This window comes from Trichomycterus rosablanca, chromosome 2, assembly GCF_030014385.1.
Source record: "Trichomycterus rosablanca isolate fTriRos1 chromosome 2, fTriRos1.hap1, whole genome shotgun sequence".
In the NCBI taxonomy this organism is placed as follows: domain Eukaryota; kingdom Metazoa; phylum Chordata; class Actinopteri; order Siluriformes; family Trichomycteridae; genus Trichomycterus; species Trichomycterus rosablanca.
In genome coordinates, this window is record NC_085989.1 from 33,050,730 (window position 1) to 33,067,141 (window position 16,412).

Here is a 16,412-nt window from a genome sequence, read left to right on the forward strand (position 1 = left end):
TAAAATCATTAAAAAATAAACTTTTAGTTATACAGTACTCTGCATAATTCTCCCTTTACAATATGAACATAATCAAAGTACAGAACAAACAGTGTTTAACACAATGTTTAAATTAAGTGAGTAATTTTCCTGGGTTAGTGAGCACGCTGCTCATTAAATAAAACACTTTTTTTTAAATGTCTAAACATTAAATGACAAGAAAATTAGTTCTTTCATCTTTTAAGTTTTAGTCAGAGCTCACAGTGAAATACAGACCTTCACCCACATGAGCAAATGAGCATTAACTGCATTTATATTTTGAAGCCATTCTGGTAGACTGAGCTAGTCCTAAACCATTCTGGAGAATATTCTTTAAGAATAGTTTATAGTACATTATACAAGATTTATAGGGACAAATCTTTATAGTTTTAATGTTATCTTGATAATAGAGCTATCTTTTCTCTTAATGATTGAATACATGTGTAGAACCCTGTATTTTTATTATTTTGGATTCCTAGTTATCTGTTTGCAAGGTCAAAACACTTATTCACACCACCACATCAACATCTAACTTCCTTTCTTAATTTGTATAATTTGAATAAAGACATTACATCTAATGACAAAATATGAGTAAAAAGTTAGGTTACATAATTTTACAATTCACACAAAAGCAAGCGAATTGGTACAATAAAAGAAGTCTTTGCACTTTGTGAGAGAATTTCTCAGTGAAAGATTGTGAATCATTTTGATCGTTCACCATATACCATACACAATATTGTAAATAGATTCAGGAAATCCAGAGAAATGTTGTCCTGAAACCACTGTTGAATTTGTGTGATCTTTAAGCCCACATATGGCTCTGCATGAGAAACTGTCAAGCTACTGTGATACATACAGCCACTTGAACTCAGGAGTACTTTGGAAAACACTGTCACTTAACACAGTTTGACGTAGCATTAAGAAATGTAAGCTGAAACTGTATTATGCAAAAAAAAAATCATATGTTAATTCTATAGATAAATGCTGCTAGTTTGTCGTGAGTTCTTTGGGTCCAAGTTGATTTTAGATGGACCAAAAGACAGTGGAAATGTGTGCTGTGGTCAGATAAATTCATGTTTCAGCTTGACTTTTTGGGACAAATGAACTTTTGTTCTTTGATGAAAAAGACTGTCCAGACTGTTATTAGCAGAAGGGGCAAAAGCCAACATCTGTCATGGTATGATGGCTTACAAATGTATAAAGGTACCACTGATGCAAAGGCATACACTGATCAGCCATAACATTAAAACCACCTCTTGTTTCTACACTCACTGTCCATTTTATCAGCTCCACTTACCATATAGAAGCACTTTGTAGTTCTACAATTACTGACTGTAGCACATCTGTTTCTCCAACATGCATTCTTAGCCCCCTTTCATGCTGTTCTTCAATGGTCAGGACTCTCCCAGGACCACCAGAGTAGGTATTATTTGGGTGGTGGATCATTCTCAGCTCTGCAGTGACACTGACATGGTGGTGGTGTGTTAGTGTGTGTTGTGCTGGTATGAGTGGATCAGAAACAGCAGCACTGCTGGAGTTTTTAAACACTGTGTCCACTCACTGTCCACTCTATTAGACACTCCTACCTAGTTGGTCCACCTTGTAGATGTAAAGTCAGAGATGATCGCTCATCTATTGCTGCTGTTTGAGTTGGTCATCTTCTAGGCCTTCATCAGTGGTCACAGGATGCTGCCCATGGGGCGCTGTTGGCTTGGTGGACTATTCTCAGTCCAGCAGTGACAGTGAGGTGTTTAAAAACTCCATCTGCATTGCTGTGTCTGATCCACTCATACCAGCACAACACACACTAACACACCACCACCATGTCAGTGTCACTGCAGTGCTGAGAATGATCCACCGTCTAAATAATACCTGCTCTGTAGTGGTCCTGGGAGAGTCCTGACCATTGAGGAACAGCATAAAAGGGGGCTAACAAAGCATGCAGAGAAACAGATGGACTACAGTCAGTAATTGTAGAACTACAAAGAGCTTTTATATGGTAAGAAGAGAAGGGCTAGTACAAAGACTCAACTGCATTTACAATATTAACATCCTCAATTTTTATGGTTAATGCTGGTCAATCTGTGCATGTAAAAAAAAGCTCAAACTTTGGTGAGTCTTGTTTACAGTTTGCTAGAAACACTTTGAAGATTCTGATGCCATATAGCAAAAGTTTTAATGGACGAGACCAAACTTTTTGGACTACACTATATGTTCTATGTTTGGCAAAAATTGGTAAAGAGATGAAAACCTTAATTCTTGAGAAGAACATGCTGCACTCTGCTAGACAGCTGAAGATGGGCAGGTTCCTTACCTTTTAGCACAGCAGTGTCCTACCTCGACTACCTATATAAGTGGACATTGCTCATCATTAAATGTGACTGAACCCCCCCCCCCCCCCCCCCCCAAACCAACAACAACAAAAAAATAATAAAAGAAATCTGGCAAAATGTGTAAATAAAATTTGAATTTTTTTCTCTTTTCAATGCCTTTTGACAAATGACTAGTTGTAAGATGTTTAATGATTTCTATTGGCAAAGATTTCAATAATAGTTGATAAATGCAATAAAAGTACAATAAATTATAAAAGCAAAAACAGTTGAATACCTGCTTCCTCGTTGTTTTTGTAGCTGCCTTAGCTATTTTATAGACCTTTTAAATAATAATTTTAACTTTTAATGTATTACTGGGCCAATACATTTTAGCAGCCCCCCATTCTCTGCTCTACATCCATCCCCTTGCTGGTTCAACTCAGTTCTGAGAAAATGTACCAGTGGGGGTCTGATTGCTTAAGTCGAAAATAAATTGCCTGCTTTTCTGCAAGGCCTGACCTGCTTGACCAGGTTCAGATTTATTGTCTCTCACTTTTTGAAGAAAGAGCATAAGCATGTGGTCAGTAGCGAGAAGTCAGTGACCCGGCCTTATTCTCACGTTACGCCCTATATATAACATCCACCCCTCCACTTCCTCCTGCCAGCTTCCCCCTTGCTCCCCTTTTTTGCCAGCTTTTCCTTTCTACATTCCAATTTTTCTGGAAGCACCCCTAACACTCCCTACCAACTCTCTACTCACTCTCCCGCCCTCCCTTTCTGCTGTGTGTCACCCGAGCAGCCTCCTGCAGGCTGTGTGTGTTTACCCTCGCTCGGCCTGGCAACAGGGGCCGCATGCTTAGGATTACCAGAGGCCCTGTCTTTTATCGCTGCCTGCTGCCTCTTCCTTCTGCCGTGCACGTCCTGGATAGTAAAACCCACCGTTACGAGGCGAGAGGGGTCCAGAGGAAACAGTGTAATTTTAGGGGCTTTCTGCCCTCCCACTACCATTTCTGCTTCTTCTCCTTGTAGCGTGACAGCAGTTTTAGTCTGGACTACATTTGGGGTGGATTCTAGGGACTAAAGCAGGATGGATCACTCTCTTTTTGGCTGCCTAAGGAACCCACATGCCCCAGCCCAGACTCTGCACCCGGCTTTCACCCAGTCCTCCCTGGCACTACACGGTCGATCTGATCACGTCTTGTACCCTGACCTGCCCGGACCCTCACCTCCGTGCAGCTACACAGGGGAGGATGGAAACTTCGGGGCACCTCTTGGTCGTGGCCATCCTTCTCAGCAGCTTCCCCATCACCATCAGCATCAGCCAGCCTGGCATATTCAGCAGATGCCCTCACCTGGCAGTGCCCGCCACAGTGTATGTCTGCCACATCCAGACACTTCTGCAGCAGAACTGTGCACCTCTGGAGGAGCAGCAAGTCAGAATTTGTGCACAACCAACCCTGGTCTGGTAGACACTGACCCTGTGGGGAGATCTTGTGTATCTGGGGAGTTCGGGCGCCAAACTATGTCACCCATAGAACCAGAGAGGAGAAATAGCAAAGGAAAAAGTGACAACTCAGGTAAGCATGATGCATTAAGGCTTTAAAATATAATAATTTTACTTTTTGTTAATACAGACTCAGTTATACATTTTAATTCATATTTTAGTAATATTATAACAAAATATGATAAACTACTAGAGATACAGATAGTATGGTTTTGATTCAGTTTAAACGAAAACTGCTGATTTACAATTTTTAAAGCATAAACAAAGGCTCATTTTACAAAATACAAAAACCTAATATTTATGAAAGCTTAGTACTTTATAGTTTAGCTAAATGGAAGGTTCAAAATAAAATGTGTGTGTGTGTGTTCTGCAACATGTTTGACAGACTTTTTAGCAGAATTAGGAAGTAGGAATAAGCAATGTTGTCTAATAAATCTGACAGATTATCTTTTTCAGAAAGAGGATCAAACATCAGTACAGTCTATAACACACCAATGTTATAAATGACATTTTTAGTTTTTTTATGTTTTAAAGATATAAAATTCTAATTAAATTGTAGCAAAATAATAATAATAATATATTATTTGCTTTAATATGTATATATTCAAGCAAATTCACCTAAATCAATTACAAACAGGTGCTTGGGTGGTACAGCGGTCTATTACTCTAGCCCACCACTGCTGAGATCAAGGTTCAAATCTCAGCAGGTGCTATCTGCTGACTAGTCTCCTATGCAGACATGACCGGCTATAACAATTACTTGCAATAATTACTAATTCATGTGAACAGAATTTGCTTTACAGAATCAAACGTTAAGTGTCAAGGCCAAGAGAATCAAAAGATCGTTTAGAAAAATTCTGCTCTTCTGCTGATACATTTAATCCAATGCAATAATTGATTAGATTTTGAAGACGGTGTTTCATTTTTAAAAAATAACTTTGCTATTGTCAACTTTAAATCTATTTCCATACACAGCTATAAAATATATTAAACCAGAAAACAATCTTTTTCACAGGAATTTTTATATTATTAAATAATATTTTCAAATAACAATTTTAGATCTATGTTTTATTATGCATAATTTTAAGCAGCTTAGGTCATAAGGGCTGCTAGATAATAGATGCAATAAATGGATCTATTAAAATACGTAGCATATCGTTAATTTTGATTGTACTCATTTGTTTCTATATTTGAAGTTAAAAAAAAATTTTATGAACAAATGCACAGTACAGTTAATATAGACATTACATCTAGCAGAGACACTTTTAATCATTGGGATTGTCAGAACGTAAAACATAAATGCTTCCTTATTTACCTTTAAAAGTCCTTAAAGTTAATTTAGGTGCCACTGTGTTAAAAAAAAATTCTGTTCACTTTTCACCTTAATTATAAAGGAGTTCCGCTTTGTACCTGCTGCAAATTGGGCTTTTTTTATTTTTTTTTTATAAAAACCCATGCATGTGTTGGTGTGTGGAGTTTAGGTTTAATAGCTGGTCTGGTGCTGCACAGCTTTACCAGGTCACTTTCTCATGAGTCTCAGTGGAATACGTTACTATAGCATTTCCCTATAGGGCTTTAATGGAGCACAGATGAAACTGGGTTTTAAAATGGTTACACCACTTACACCTGTGCTTTTGATCCAACATGTGTACGACATTTTAAACCACAGTGCATGTTAAGTGTTGCAGCCAAGAACTGTGAATTAACTGTCTGTTGATATCCTCACATTTTACAAAAAGACTGAGATTTAACTTGAATGAAGTGGCCTGGAGAATGTCCAGATATGGTACGTTGTGTAGAAGTGTACTTTTAAAAAAGACATCCAGATAGAATTAAAAGAGGGGTCCTCAGACTGTTACATTTCTATCAACCTGTTTAATATTTGGAGCGTGTCCTTTGCAGTTTGTTCAAAAACTTATACCATATAATCAGCCTGTAGAAAGAACACTTGCTGGCATGTCCCCAGAATGTCTATTACTCAGAGATTTGAAGGCCCAGGAGTTGAGAATAAAAGCAAAGTCTGAAACAGCATGCTATAAATTATGATCAAGCATTTTGTGGCCTAAAACTGTTAGATTAAAAATGTCCCTGTGAAGCTTAACCAAAACTAACCCCTAAAGTGTTTTCAGAAAAAGCATAAAAGTGCAATTACTGAACTGAAACTGCCATCTTAACGTTCAAGGGGTGAAATCATTTTTGAAAACATATTTTTGTCTTGACCACATCAAAGCAGTCTGAGGAAAATTACAACCCCTTTAATTTATTGGTGCTGAATGTGTAAGCATTGGGCAGCAGCTATTTGGTACCACTGCTCTTTTATGGAATGATTCTAACTGTTTTTTATAGAGCAGCATGAAAGAAAACATAAAACTGGTAGAGAAAAGGAAATAAATTTAGACCTCTCCAATAACAAATATCCAATAATGATTAAAATATTTTCACTATATGTATTATTATTATTAACAGATATATTTGTATTTCTATATTTGTAGATTGTAAAATTATACAATACCAGCTGTATTGGAAGGTTACTGTAAATTCCAAAGCCTCTGCATGTTGGTTAATCTTTATGTACAACAACATATCTAGACAAAGCACAGATTTGGCCAGTATGGGCTTTTATGGTCTTTTATCAGAATGATTCAACTGACAACCAGAGTTACATCTACAAGCCTTTACATTCTAATATTAACAAACGTACAATTCAATAGCATACATTTAATTCTGACACAAAGTAGATTTTTATACTGAACATACAATTTAAATGGCAAGAGCATGTAATAAATGGTTGCTGTGTGTAACCTTTTATGTTTTTAAAGATATGGAGTCTTCTGGTAGAAATATTATAAAATGCTAATTGCATTGTGTGCACATTCATTTGAAGGTTGGTTGTTCCGAGTTCATACACATTTAAGTAAGTCCTTAATTTTATTGATACTTTGTGACGACAATATTTTAAAAAATGCATTTAATATCTAAGTTTAAATAAATATTTCTGGCCTCTCCAGAGACTGACAGCATGAATCATTACACTATGACTCTATTACAAATGTACAGCTTCGCTAGTTACCAAAAGTACTAAAGTTTTAAGGTGTTAAATGATCTGCTGTTTTGTTATTATTATTATTATCATTATTATATTTATTAATAATAATAATAATAATAATAATAATAATAATAATATTTTTTTTATTGTGACCCTGTTTAACCTCCTAAACTCAGAACTACTGGCAGGTGCAAAACACTAGACATTTAACGTTCCATTTTAAATCAGATATTACAAATATTTTTGCATTAAAATATTATGGTGCAAATACATCAAAGTGTATATTCATATATTTGAAAACATTTACATTTACATTTTCGGCATTTAGCAGACGCCTTTATCCAAAGCGACTTACATTACATTTAAAGTATACAGTCTGAGCAACTAAGGGTTAAGGGCCTTGCTCAAGGGCACAACAGCAGCAACCTAGCAGTGGTTGGGCTTGAACCAGCAACCATTGGATTACTAGTCCTGTACCTTAACCACTAGGCTACGGCTCTTTTGCTGTTTGTGACTTATGTTGTATATTTAATGCACTGGATTTAATCATGCAATCATATTTATTTTGTTTTCTTAATGTTTTAATATTTGTTAAAAATCATATTTTTGTGCGAAGATTAGTGTAAGGTTGGTAAAAAAATAGCCAACACAAATTTAAAATTTAGCGTTGTAACATTTAAATGCAGCAGAAATGTAAACAAACCAGATGTTTCTGCAGTTAACGATCATCAACTTGAATGACTTTAGATGGGAATGGGAAATCGACTACAAATTCTGTGTCAAAATAAGGCTCTGCTAAAAGAAATTTTCAAAATTTACTGAAATTTATTCCCTTAAATTTTACATAATCTAAACACTTATTTGATTTTGATTTTTTAAACATTGTATATTACTCTGATCTGATTTTATGCAGTGTTGGGAAGGTTCTGTAATAAATTCCTGTATTAAATTTATTCTTTTTTATATCCTGTTTGATTAGAAAGTCTTTAGATTTGTTTATGCAATTTCAGGCAGAGAGACTTATGTAAGAATTGTAGGGGTTTAATGTATGACTCACATTTAGATGTTATAGTACAGCAGATTGAAAAGTAATTCTTTGTTGCATTTACAAACAGAAAACAGAGGAGCTGTGTTGATTTAGGCCAGGTCTGCTCTGCTCCTGGCCCCTCTTGGCCTACCTCACATACACATGAACAATATTGCCTTAATAAAAGGTGACTGGAACCCCTAATTGTTTAGCCCGCATTTTATTTTCATTTCACTTAGGCTTCTGTAGTTTATCACATGCATATGCTTTTTTGTGTCCCTTTTTAAAATCCATTTTCAGCAATCACACCCCCCACCCCCACAGCTGGAAAATGTTCTGTTTTTCATTTCAGATTCCCAAGACAGAAGCTATAAGTCAGACGTGAGCAGTAAGCCCAGGAAGGAGCGTACAGCGTTTACCAAGGAACAGATTCGTGAACTGGAGTCGGAGTTTGCCCACCACAACTATCTGACACGACTAAGACGTTACGAAATCGCTGTCAACCTTGACCTCACCGAAAGACAAGTACGCCACATGCTGTGCCTGCTTTCTGTTTCTGTTTACTTAAAGGGAGACATAGCAATGATAATAATAAAATAATAATAATGATACATACATACATACATACATATTTATAACTTTTCATAAATGCTTAAAATATTGTATTGACATTAAATTATCACTACAGATTTTGATAATCAAAGCAAAAATCACTTAAATTTTTAAGTGTATGCTCTAGGAAAAACATTTTTTCAATTTACTCAACCTTTGGTAACAGGATCAGAGTTTCTGAGAGCAGTTTGTGTTATGAGACTGGTCTTAGAACTACTGTGTCATGCTTTAGTCTCACCACAGTCTTGAACCCTATTTGTGTTAATGTTGCGTTGGTCTTAATACCCCAAATTACAACATTACTGTACAGCTTAAAGCCAAAGTGAAGAAATGTAAGAAATTGTAGACCACTCTGGTAAAAAAAATGAAAAAATGTTACTGTAAGTTAATGTTTTAGGCTTTCCTAAATATTGCACAGCATAGTGTTTCTTTTATTTCTCCTAAATTACTTTAATATTCTATTTTTAATAAAAAAGTTACACATTGCAGCTTTAATAATTTTCATACAAAAAAATAATTTCTTTAGTTTTCTTTAGTTTATGTTCATGCAGTTACATTTATTTATTCATTGTCCTGATCAGAGCAGCAGTGGGTCTGAAATCACTGGGCGCAAGGCGAGAATACACTCTGATTTAGGTGCCTTTTGTATGTTTGTGGGAGGTCCATTTTAAACCAGTCTGTTTTAGTTTATGCACAATGTATTAAACAATGCTTCTATAACAACTGTTTCTCTACCACATGTTACACAAGCATGTGTGATCATTTAGTAATATAAAATGTAACAATGAATGTCCAGTGTATGGAACACTAATTAGCTTGCAGAATTGTATAAAATACTGTGACTATGTTAGCTTTCCATTTGCTGATAATTTTGATTCGACTCATGCAAGCGGTAGCTTGAATACATTTGATCAAACATTGACAATTCTGTCTAAACTAGATGACTAAACACTAATTAAGATTAAGGCAGGACAAGCTTAAGGAAATGTAAATGTCCTGAGGACCTGGATTTGATAATCACCACTGGGTTTTCTCTGGGTACACCCATTTAATTCCACCTCCAGATGGTGAACTGGCAGCTCCGAATTCCCCCATGTGTAAACAAGGTAGTAAATTGATGAGTGTAAATTGAACCCTGTGATAACTGCCCTGTCCAGGATGTAATTCTGTTTTGTGCCCACTGTTTCTGGACCCAATGTAACCCTAAATGTTAAAGTGATTAGAAAAAAATAAATTACTATATGAATGTTTTAGTGTAAAATTATGTATGAATAATTGTAATAATTATTTTAATATCTTTCCTAAACTCCTTTTCTCTTTAGTTTTATTTATGTAATTCTGATATAGTGAACACTAAGCTGCATTTCAAACCTAGTATTGAAACTAGTACTAACACAGTTGCTTTTACTACCTATTTATGTAGGATAGAGTGCTGTTTGTTTAGTACTAGTCACCCCTGTATTAGACCATCCATCTAATGTCTAATGTTGCATATTTATATCAAAACCAAAACCTACTGACATAAACTGTATCAGGTCAACCTGCACACTAAAATGCTTTTTGTATAACTAAATATTGGGATAAATCCAGCTTGAGTGTCTTGGACCTAACAGAAACCAAACTCACATAGGATTCAAGTCTTCCTGTTTAGCACTGTGCACTCCCTAAAACTGGCTCCTTGTTTCTATACAGGGTCCAGTAAATGTGTGTGTGGGTTGATCTTTCAACACAAGTGTATGTTTGCAAGTAATTATACTATTTAAGTAAATGTAATGTAATAGATAAAGAATATTATTAATGTACAACACATTTAATAATATTTTGTATGATACCAAAATTAGAGCTTTGTGTATCACTCAATACCTGATACAGATTTTATATCGACGTTCTGTGTTCAGCTGAAAGATCCAAGTTGTTTAAAGAGATGAAAAAGCAGAATTTCCTCTATTTTTGCTAATTTATCACATTTCAACGTTTTAACTAACTGATAATTACAACATGATTAAACTCAAAATGCAGCTTTTAAATAATCATTCCATTTACTAAAGATAAAGTTTCATTCAAAACCTATATCACCCTTTTGAAAAAGTACTTGCCCAACTACATCTAACAGCTGGTTGTAACACATAGTAACAACTGCAATCAAACATTTGCAATGAGTGGAGGAAGGCTGGACCACTCTTCTTTTCAGAATTGTTTTAATTTGGCTCATTTATGATGGTTTATGAGCATGTACTGCCTAAGGTCTTGCCGCATTCAGAGGTGAACTTGTCCTGCTGAATAACCCAACTGGTTTTGAACTGTAGGTCACAAACTGACAGGTGGACATTTTCTGTCAGGATTCTAATAGAGAGCAGAAAAAATTTGTTCAGGTCCAGTAAAGGCAAAGCAGCCCCAGAGCATCACACACTAGCCACGTATGGTAGAGTGTGTGTTAGCTTTACACCAGATGTGACATGTGTCTTCCAAAAGGTTTAAACGTAGGCAGCTGAAACAAGTGAGGCCTGCAGCTTCTTACATCTTCATCCAGACTCCTACGTTACCTCATGGATGAGTCGGTGATGTGTTCTTAGTGAAATTTCTTATCTAATTTACATTACCTGACCTGTTTTTTTTAAACAATGTTTAGACTTAACAGGTCTGGCAGTAATCATGCCTGGCTGTAGGTAGTAAAACTGATCCTAATTGTCTATTGAATTTGGTAAACTGGTTCATTTAGTAGCTAAGGGGACAATTACAATTTTACATATGGCCAGGAAAGGCTGAACAGCAGTTTTTTTTTTATTTGCATTTTCTATACAGTACCTACTTTTTTTCTGATTTGGGGTTGTAATACCAAATTTAGAATTTAATGCCTGGACACAATAGACAACAGACAGACCAGTAAAGCCCAAGCAGTCTGTGTCTATTACACAGTTGTAATGTGTGTAGAATGAGGCCTGGCATTGTCTTGCTTAAATAACTATAGACTTTTAAGGAAAAGACGTTGCCATGTCATCTCACATCATATGTCTATTTAAAATCCCAATATATGCCTTGTCATTGGTACCTTCACTCATATTTAAGTCACTTGCTTGTGGGCACTGATGCATCCCAATACCTTGACATGTTGTTTTTAAAGCTTTTGCCTATAAAAGTCTGGAGACTTTTACGCATGGAACTTCATGTCAGACCTATCTGATTTATGGCTTTATTTTTGTGTTATAGCGTTTTAGCAATGGTAGACTGTATTAAGCGACAATAGTTTTCTGAAGTACTTACAGTAGCATTATGGTTTCTTGTGCAATGGTTTGTGCAATGGTTTTGGACTTTTGGGAGTGGTAGTCTAGTGGGCAGAGCTTTGTGCTATCAATCAAAAAGCTGTGGATTCAAATCCTGGCTTTGCCTTGTAGCCACTGATTGGTTCATGAGCAAGGCCCTTAAATGTCTCACCTCCAGGCTCTGTACTTTGTGCTCTGAACCCAGATTACAAACAAGCTAGGATACGTGGGAAAAGAATTTTATTAAGCTTGTACATGTGAATACGTATATATGACAAATAAATGCATTCTTTCTGTATGTTATTCTATTCTTGCAGTGGCAGACTGCATCAAGGGCTAATAAGGGTTAAGGGGTTAGTTTCCATGGGACACATGAAGCAAGCCACAACAACTTCATGCAACATCACTGCAAAGATGAATATCCTCAAAGAATTGTGCTGAAGGCCTGTGATTTCCTGCTGTTGCTATGATTGACAGGTGATATAGGATTTTTCCCCTACCAAAGAGCAGGGTCAAAAGGCTCTCTTGGGTTCCAAATGATAGCAGAAATGTTATGCAAGCCTAAAAAACCCATAATTTAAGTTTATATATTATATTATACCCAAAATACATGCACTATTTCCTAAAATATATACATTGGCTAGTTACCAACTTGTAGTCAGAAAAGCTTCAGTCCGTTTTAGGTAGTGGCTTAATCATCAGTACGAGACACAAATACAGAGCAAGCTGTTTAATAAGGCAAAGCAGTCATGGCCTCATGCCAGTGGGCTGCCAAGCTCCATGGATCAGCACATTATTGTACAGGTGTAAATAGCCTAGCCACCCGATGCATTTCCCCATGGCGCCAGTCAGGTTACTGTGCCTCTCCTTGTCCATACCAAGTTAATAAAGAAAAACTTTCAGAGTGTCAAATGAATCATTGATATCTTTTTAAAAAGTATCTTTTAAGAGTTATGCCTTAAGAGATATGCCAGCTGGGTGTACAAGATGAGTTGTTACATAAAAGCAATGCAAACTTAATGAGTGAGGGTGCTAGCAGTGCTGAGTTACAGATAGCTTGTAAATCAAACAAACTCATTTGCACATATTATACTGAGACTTCTCATAAGTGGGTGATAGTAGTTTCAGAAGGGTCTGTGTGCCAGAACAACTCCATCCAGAAAGTATCCTAACCCACCTGCTCACACTCACCCAACCCAGGGCATTAGGTTACCAAGCAAGTTGACGTTGCTAGGAGACTTGATTAATACCATAAATGTTGTGAACAGTTGGCTTTTTAATATTATTTACAATTTCATAATACCGGAATAATGTGTCATCACCGTGTTGGTTAGTATTGTACGTAATATCATTACATTAGAGAAAATAATTATACTTAAATAATGATGATTCAACTTACGGTCAGTCACACTAGCCTGGATGAGCACTCAACAGACCTAACAGCCCTATCTGAGGAAGGAAGAGGCTGAATGGGGATTTACCTTCCTGCTGCAACAGTGACTCTTACTCTCTGGTTAATCCACTGACTTAAGTGGTTGAGAAATACAAAATAAATAGTGTGTTACTTTTTGTGTGTTAAAGGCTCTCTGTAAAAATTCACTGTTGGTCAGTACAAAAAGCAGACAGTGGCTTCATTCATGTCAGAAAGAACATGTTCTAGTCTTCTGCTCTCCTTGGCCAGCATGGGTGTAGTATATACGGCAGTGGAATTGCAATATGTAATAGAAAATGACTAAAGGGGGAAAGGGGGTTAAAAAATAAATAAAATAAAAATTAAAGTTAGCTATGGTAACACTTTTTGGTAAGACCTTGAAGCCTCCATCATTACCCTGTCATAATCTTGTCAAAAACCTGTCTGTCATATGTTGTCATGATCATTGTCACTATCAATAAAGTGGCAGCAGGAAATAATGGGTGCAAGACAGGAATACACCCTGAATGGTCCACCAATTCATTACTAACTCACTGTTCTATCACATTTATATAACTCTGACTCTTATATACCACATATAATGTAATAAATACTGTGTTAATATAAGATCAGACACTATTAATAAAATATTCACAGACTGTGAAGTTGTAGCCTAATGGTTAAGGTGCTGGTCCAGTAATCAGAAGGTTGCCGGTTCAAGCCCCACCACTGCCAGGTTGCCACTGTTGAGCCCTTGAGCAAGGCCCCTCAATTGCTTAGATTGTATGCTGTCACAACTGTAAGTCTCTTTGGATAAAATCGACTGCTCAATGCCAAAAATGTAATGAAAATGTAAATGTAATCCAATTTCTGAAGAAGTTGGGACATTGTGTAAAATGCAGTAAATAGAAGAATTTGGGATTTGTTAATTCTCTTGAATCTCTATTAAACTGATACACACAGAAAGAAAAGACATTGTTTCTACTGATCAACTTCACTGTATTTTTTAAATAGAAACACATTTAGAATTTGATACCTGCAACACACTCCAAAAACCTTGGGACAGAGGCAAAATAAGAGTGAAAAAAGTTTATAGAATATTGAAGTTACAGTGTTCCACAATAATCAGGTTAATTGATAACATGTGAGGTAATTATGATTGGGTATATAAGGAGGATACACCAAAGGATCAGTCTTTACAAGCAATCATGGGTCATGGCTCACCACTGTGTTCCAAACTTCAGAAAAGAATTGCCAATCGGTTCAATACAAACATGCAAAGCCGGAAATCACTATTGAATGTGTGTGACCTTTGAGCTTTGAGGCGGCATTGCACGAGAAACTAAAATGCTATACACTACATGGGCTCGGGGGCGGCATGGTGGCTAAGTGGGTAGCACTGACGCCTCACAGCAAGAAGGTCCTGGGTTCGATCCCCAGGTGGGGCAGTCCGGGTCCTTTCTTTGTGGAGTTTGCATGTTCTCCGCGTGTCTGCGTGGGTTTCCGCCGGGTGCTCCGGTTTCCTCCCACAGTCCAAAGACATGCAAGTGAGGTGAATTGGAGATACAAAATTGTCCATGACTGTGTTCGATATAACCTTGAGAAGTGATGAACCTTGCGTAACGAGTAACTACCATGTGTCTGTCATGAATGTAACCAAAGAAACAAAACATGGGCTCGAGAGTGCTTAAGAAAATCATTGTTTTCACACAGTTCACAGCTGCATTAAGAAATGTAACCTAAAACTCTATTACACAAAAAGAAAGCCGTACATCAGTTATATGCAGAAACACCTCAGAGTTCTCTGGGCTTAAGCTGATCTCAGATGGTCCAAAAAAATGGTCCAGATCTAAGTCCTAATGAAAATGTATGGAGCATCATTAAGAGGAGAATTAGATGACGACGGCCACAGACTGTTAAGCAGTTGGAAAAAAAATTACTTGCAAAACTGCACCAGTTAGTGTCTTTAATATGAAAGGTGATGGAACACAGGGGTAAACACATCTCTGTCTCAACTTTTTTGGATTGTGCCAGCATCAAATTCTTAATGTGTTTCTATTTACAAACTACAGTAAAGCTGATCAGTGAAAACATTGGAAATCTTTTCTTTCTAATTGTATCAGCTTTTTTGGTAATGGGGTTTGTATTACCATTCTTTACTGTAGGAAAAAAGCAAACTTAAAAAAGTAAAATACCTTAAATTATTAAACATAAATTAACTATGAAATACCTTAAATTATTAAATGTAAATTAAGTATAAAATACCTTAAATGATTACATGTAAATTAAGTAACAAAGATGCATAAGAAAGTTATTAGAGTAACTATTTTTTCAGCAAGATTTACTGTATTTTCAGTCTGTGAGTTTACACCACTGGTTTTTTATTGTGGTTTAGTTTCAAATAACTAAATAATAAATAAATAATAAATAATAATAAATTGACTGACTAAAACAAAATCATATTTTTACTGTGTGCAGGTAAAGGTGTGGTTCCAGAATCGAAGGATGAAGTGGAAACGAGTGAAAGGAGGACAGCAGGGAGCAGCAGCACGAGAGAAGGAACTGGTGAATGTAAAAAAGGGAACACTTTTGCCCTCCGAGTTTTCTGGCATGGTGGGACTGCACCACCCTGTTGGTTCCCCTGCCAATGAGGACGACAGTCCCGACAGTGACCAGAGCTCTGAGCATGCTCACTTATGACCTTCTGGAAACATCGGTCTGAACCCTCTAGTTTTCCTCAGGAATTCTTAGGACTCTGGGGCCCTTAAAATAGTCTCTGGCCATTGGTAAATTTGTTCTGTTAAACACATGTTGAGGAAAACTACTGCACAGAGCTTCATCTCTTTTTGATTGTTCTAAAACAAAATTGCAGAACTGGGAAAATGAACAGACTAAGACTTTTTTTGTGAGCTGACGCTTTAAATTTGGACTTTGTTAATAAATAAAAGATTGTTTTAAACATTCCATGTACGTGCCTTAGGAAAACATTTTTGCACTGTTAGAATTATTGACCTAATTGATTGCTACTGTACTGACTTTCTTTTAAACTGTTGCTATCAAACATGTACAGTTTTGGTTAATGCAGTATTTTGCCTGTTTATTGCCAAAGAAGTAATACGTTACTGTATCACAGTGTCTGGCAAATACTTATTAAATATAATAAAATTTGCTAGTGTGTTGTGCACTTCACATTGTGTTAAATATGCACTATAAATCTTTAGA

At 36.4% G+C, this 16,412-nt stretch overlaps 1 protein-coding gene across 1 annotated transcript; it reads left to right on the forward strand.

The window, feature by feature from the left end:
• Window positions 1–3,417: 3,417 nt before the first annotated feature.
• Window positions 3,418–16,059, forward strand: meox2b (mesenchyme homeobox 2b). Its single transcript, XM_062990747.1, has 3 exons — window positions 3,418–3,907; window positions 8,260–8,432; window positions 15,669–16,059. Exons 1-3 carry the CDS (start codon window positions 3,418–3,420, stop codon window positions 15,888–15,890), a joined length of 885 nt encoding a protein of 294 aa, XP_062846817.1. The 3' UTR covers window positions 15,891–16,059.
• Window positions 16,060–16,412: the final 353 nt, after the last annotated feature.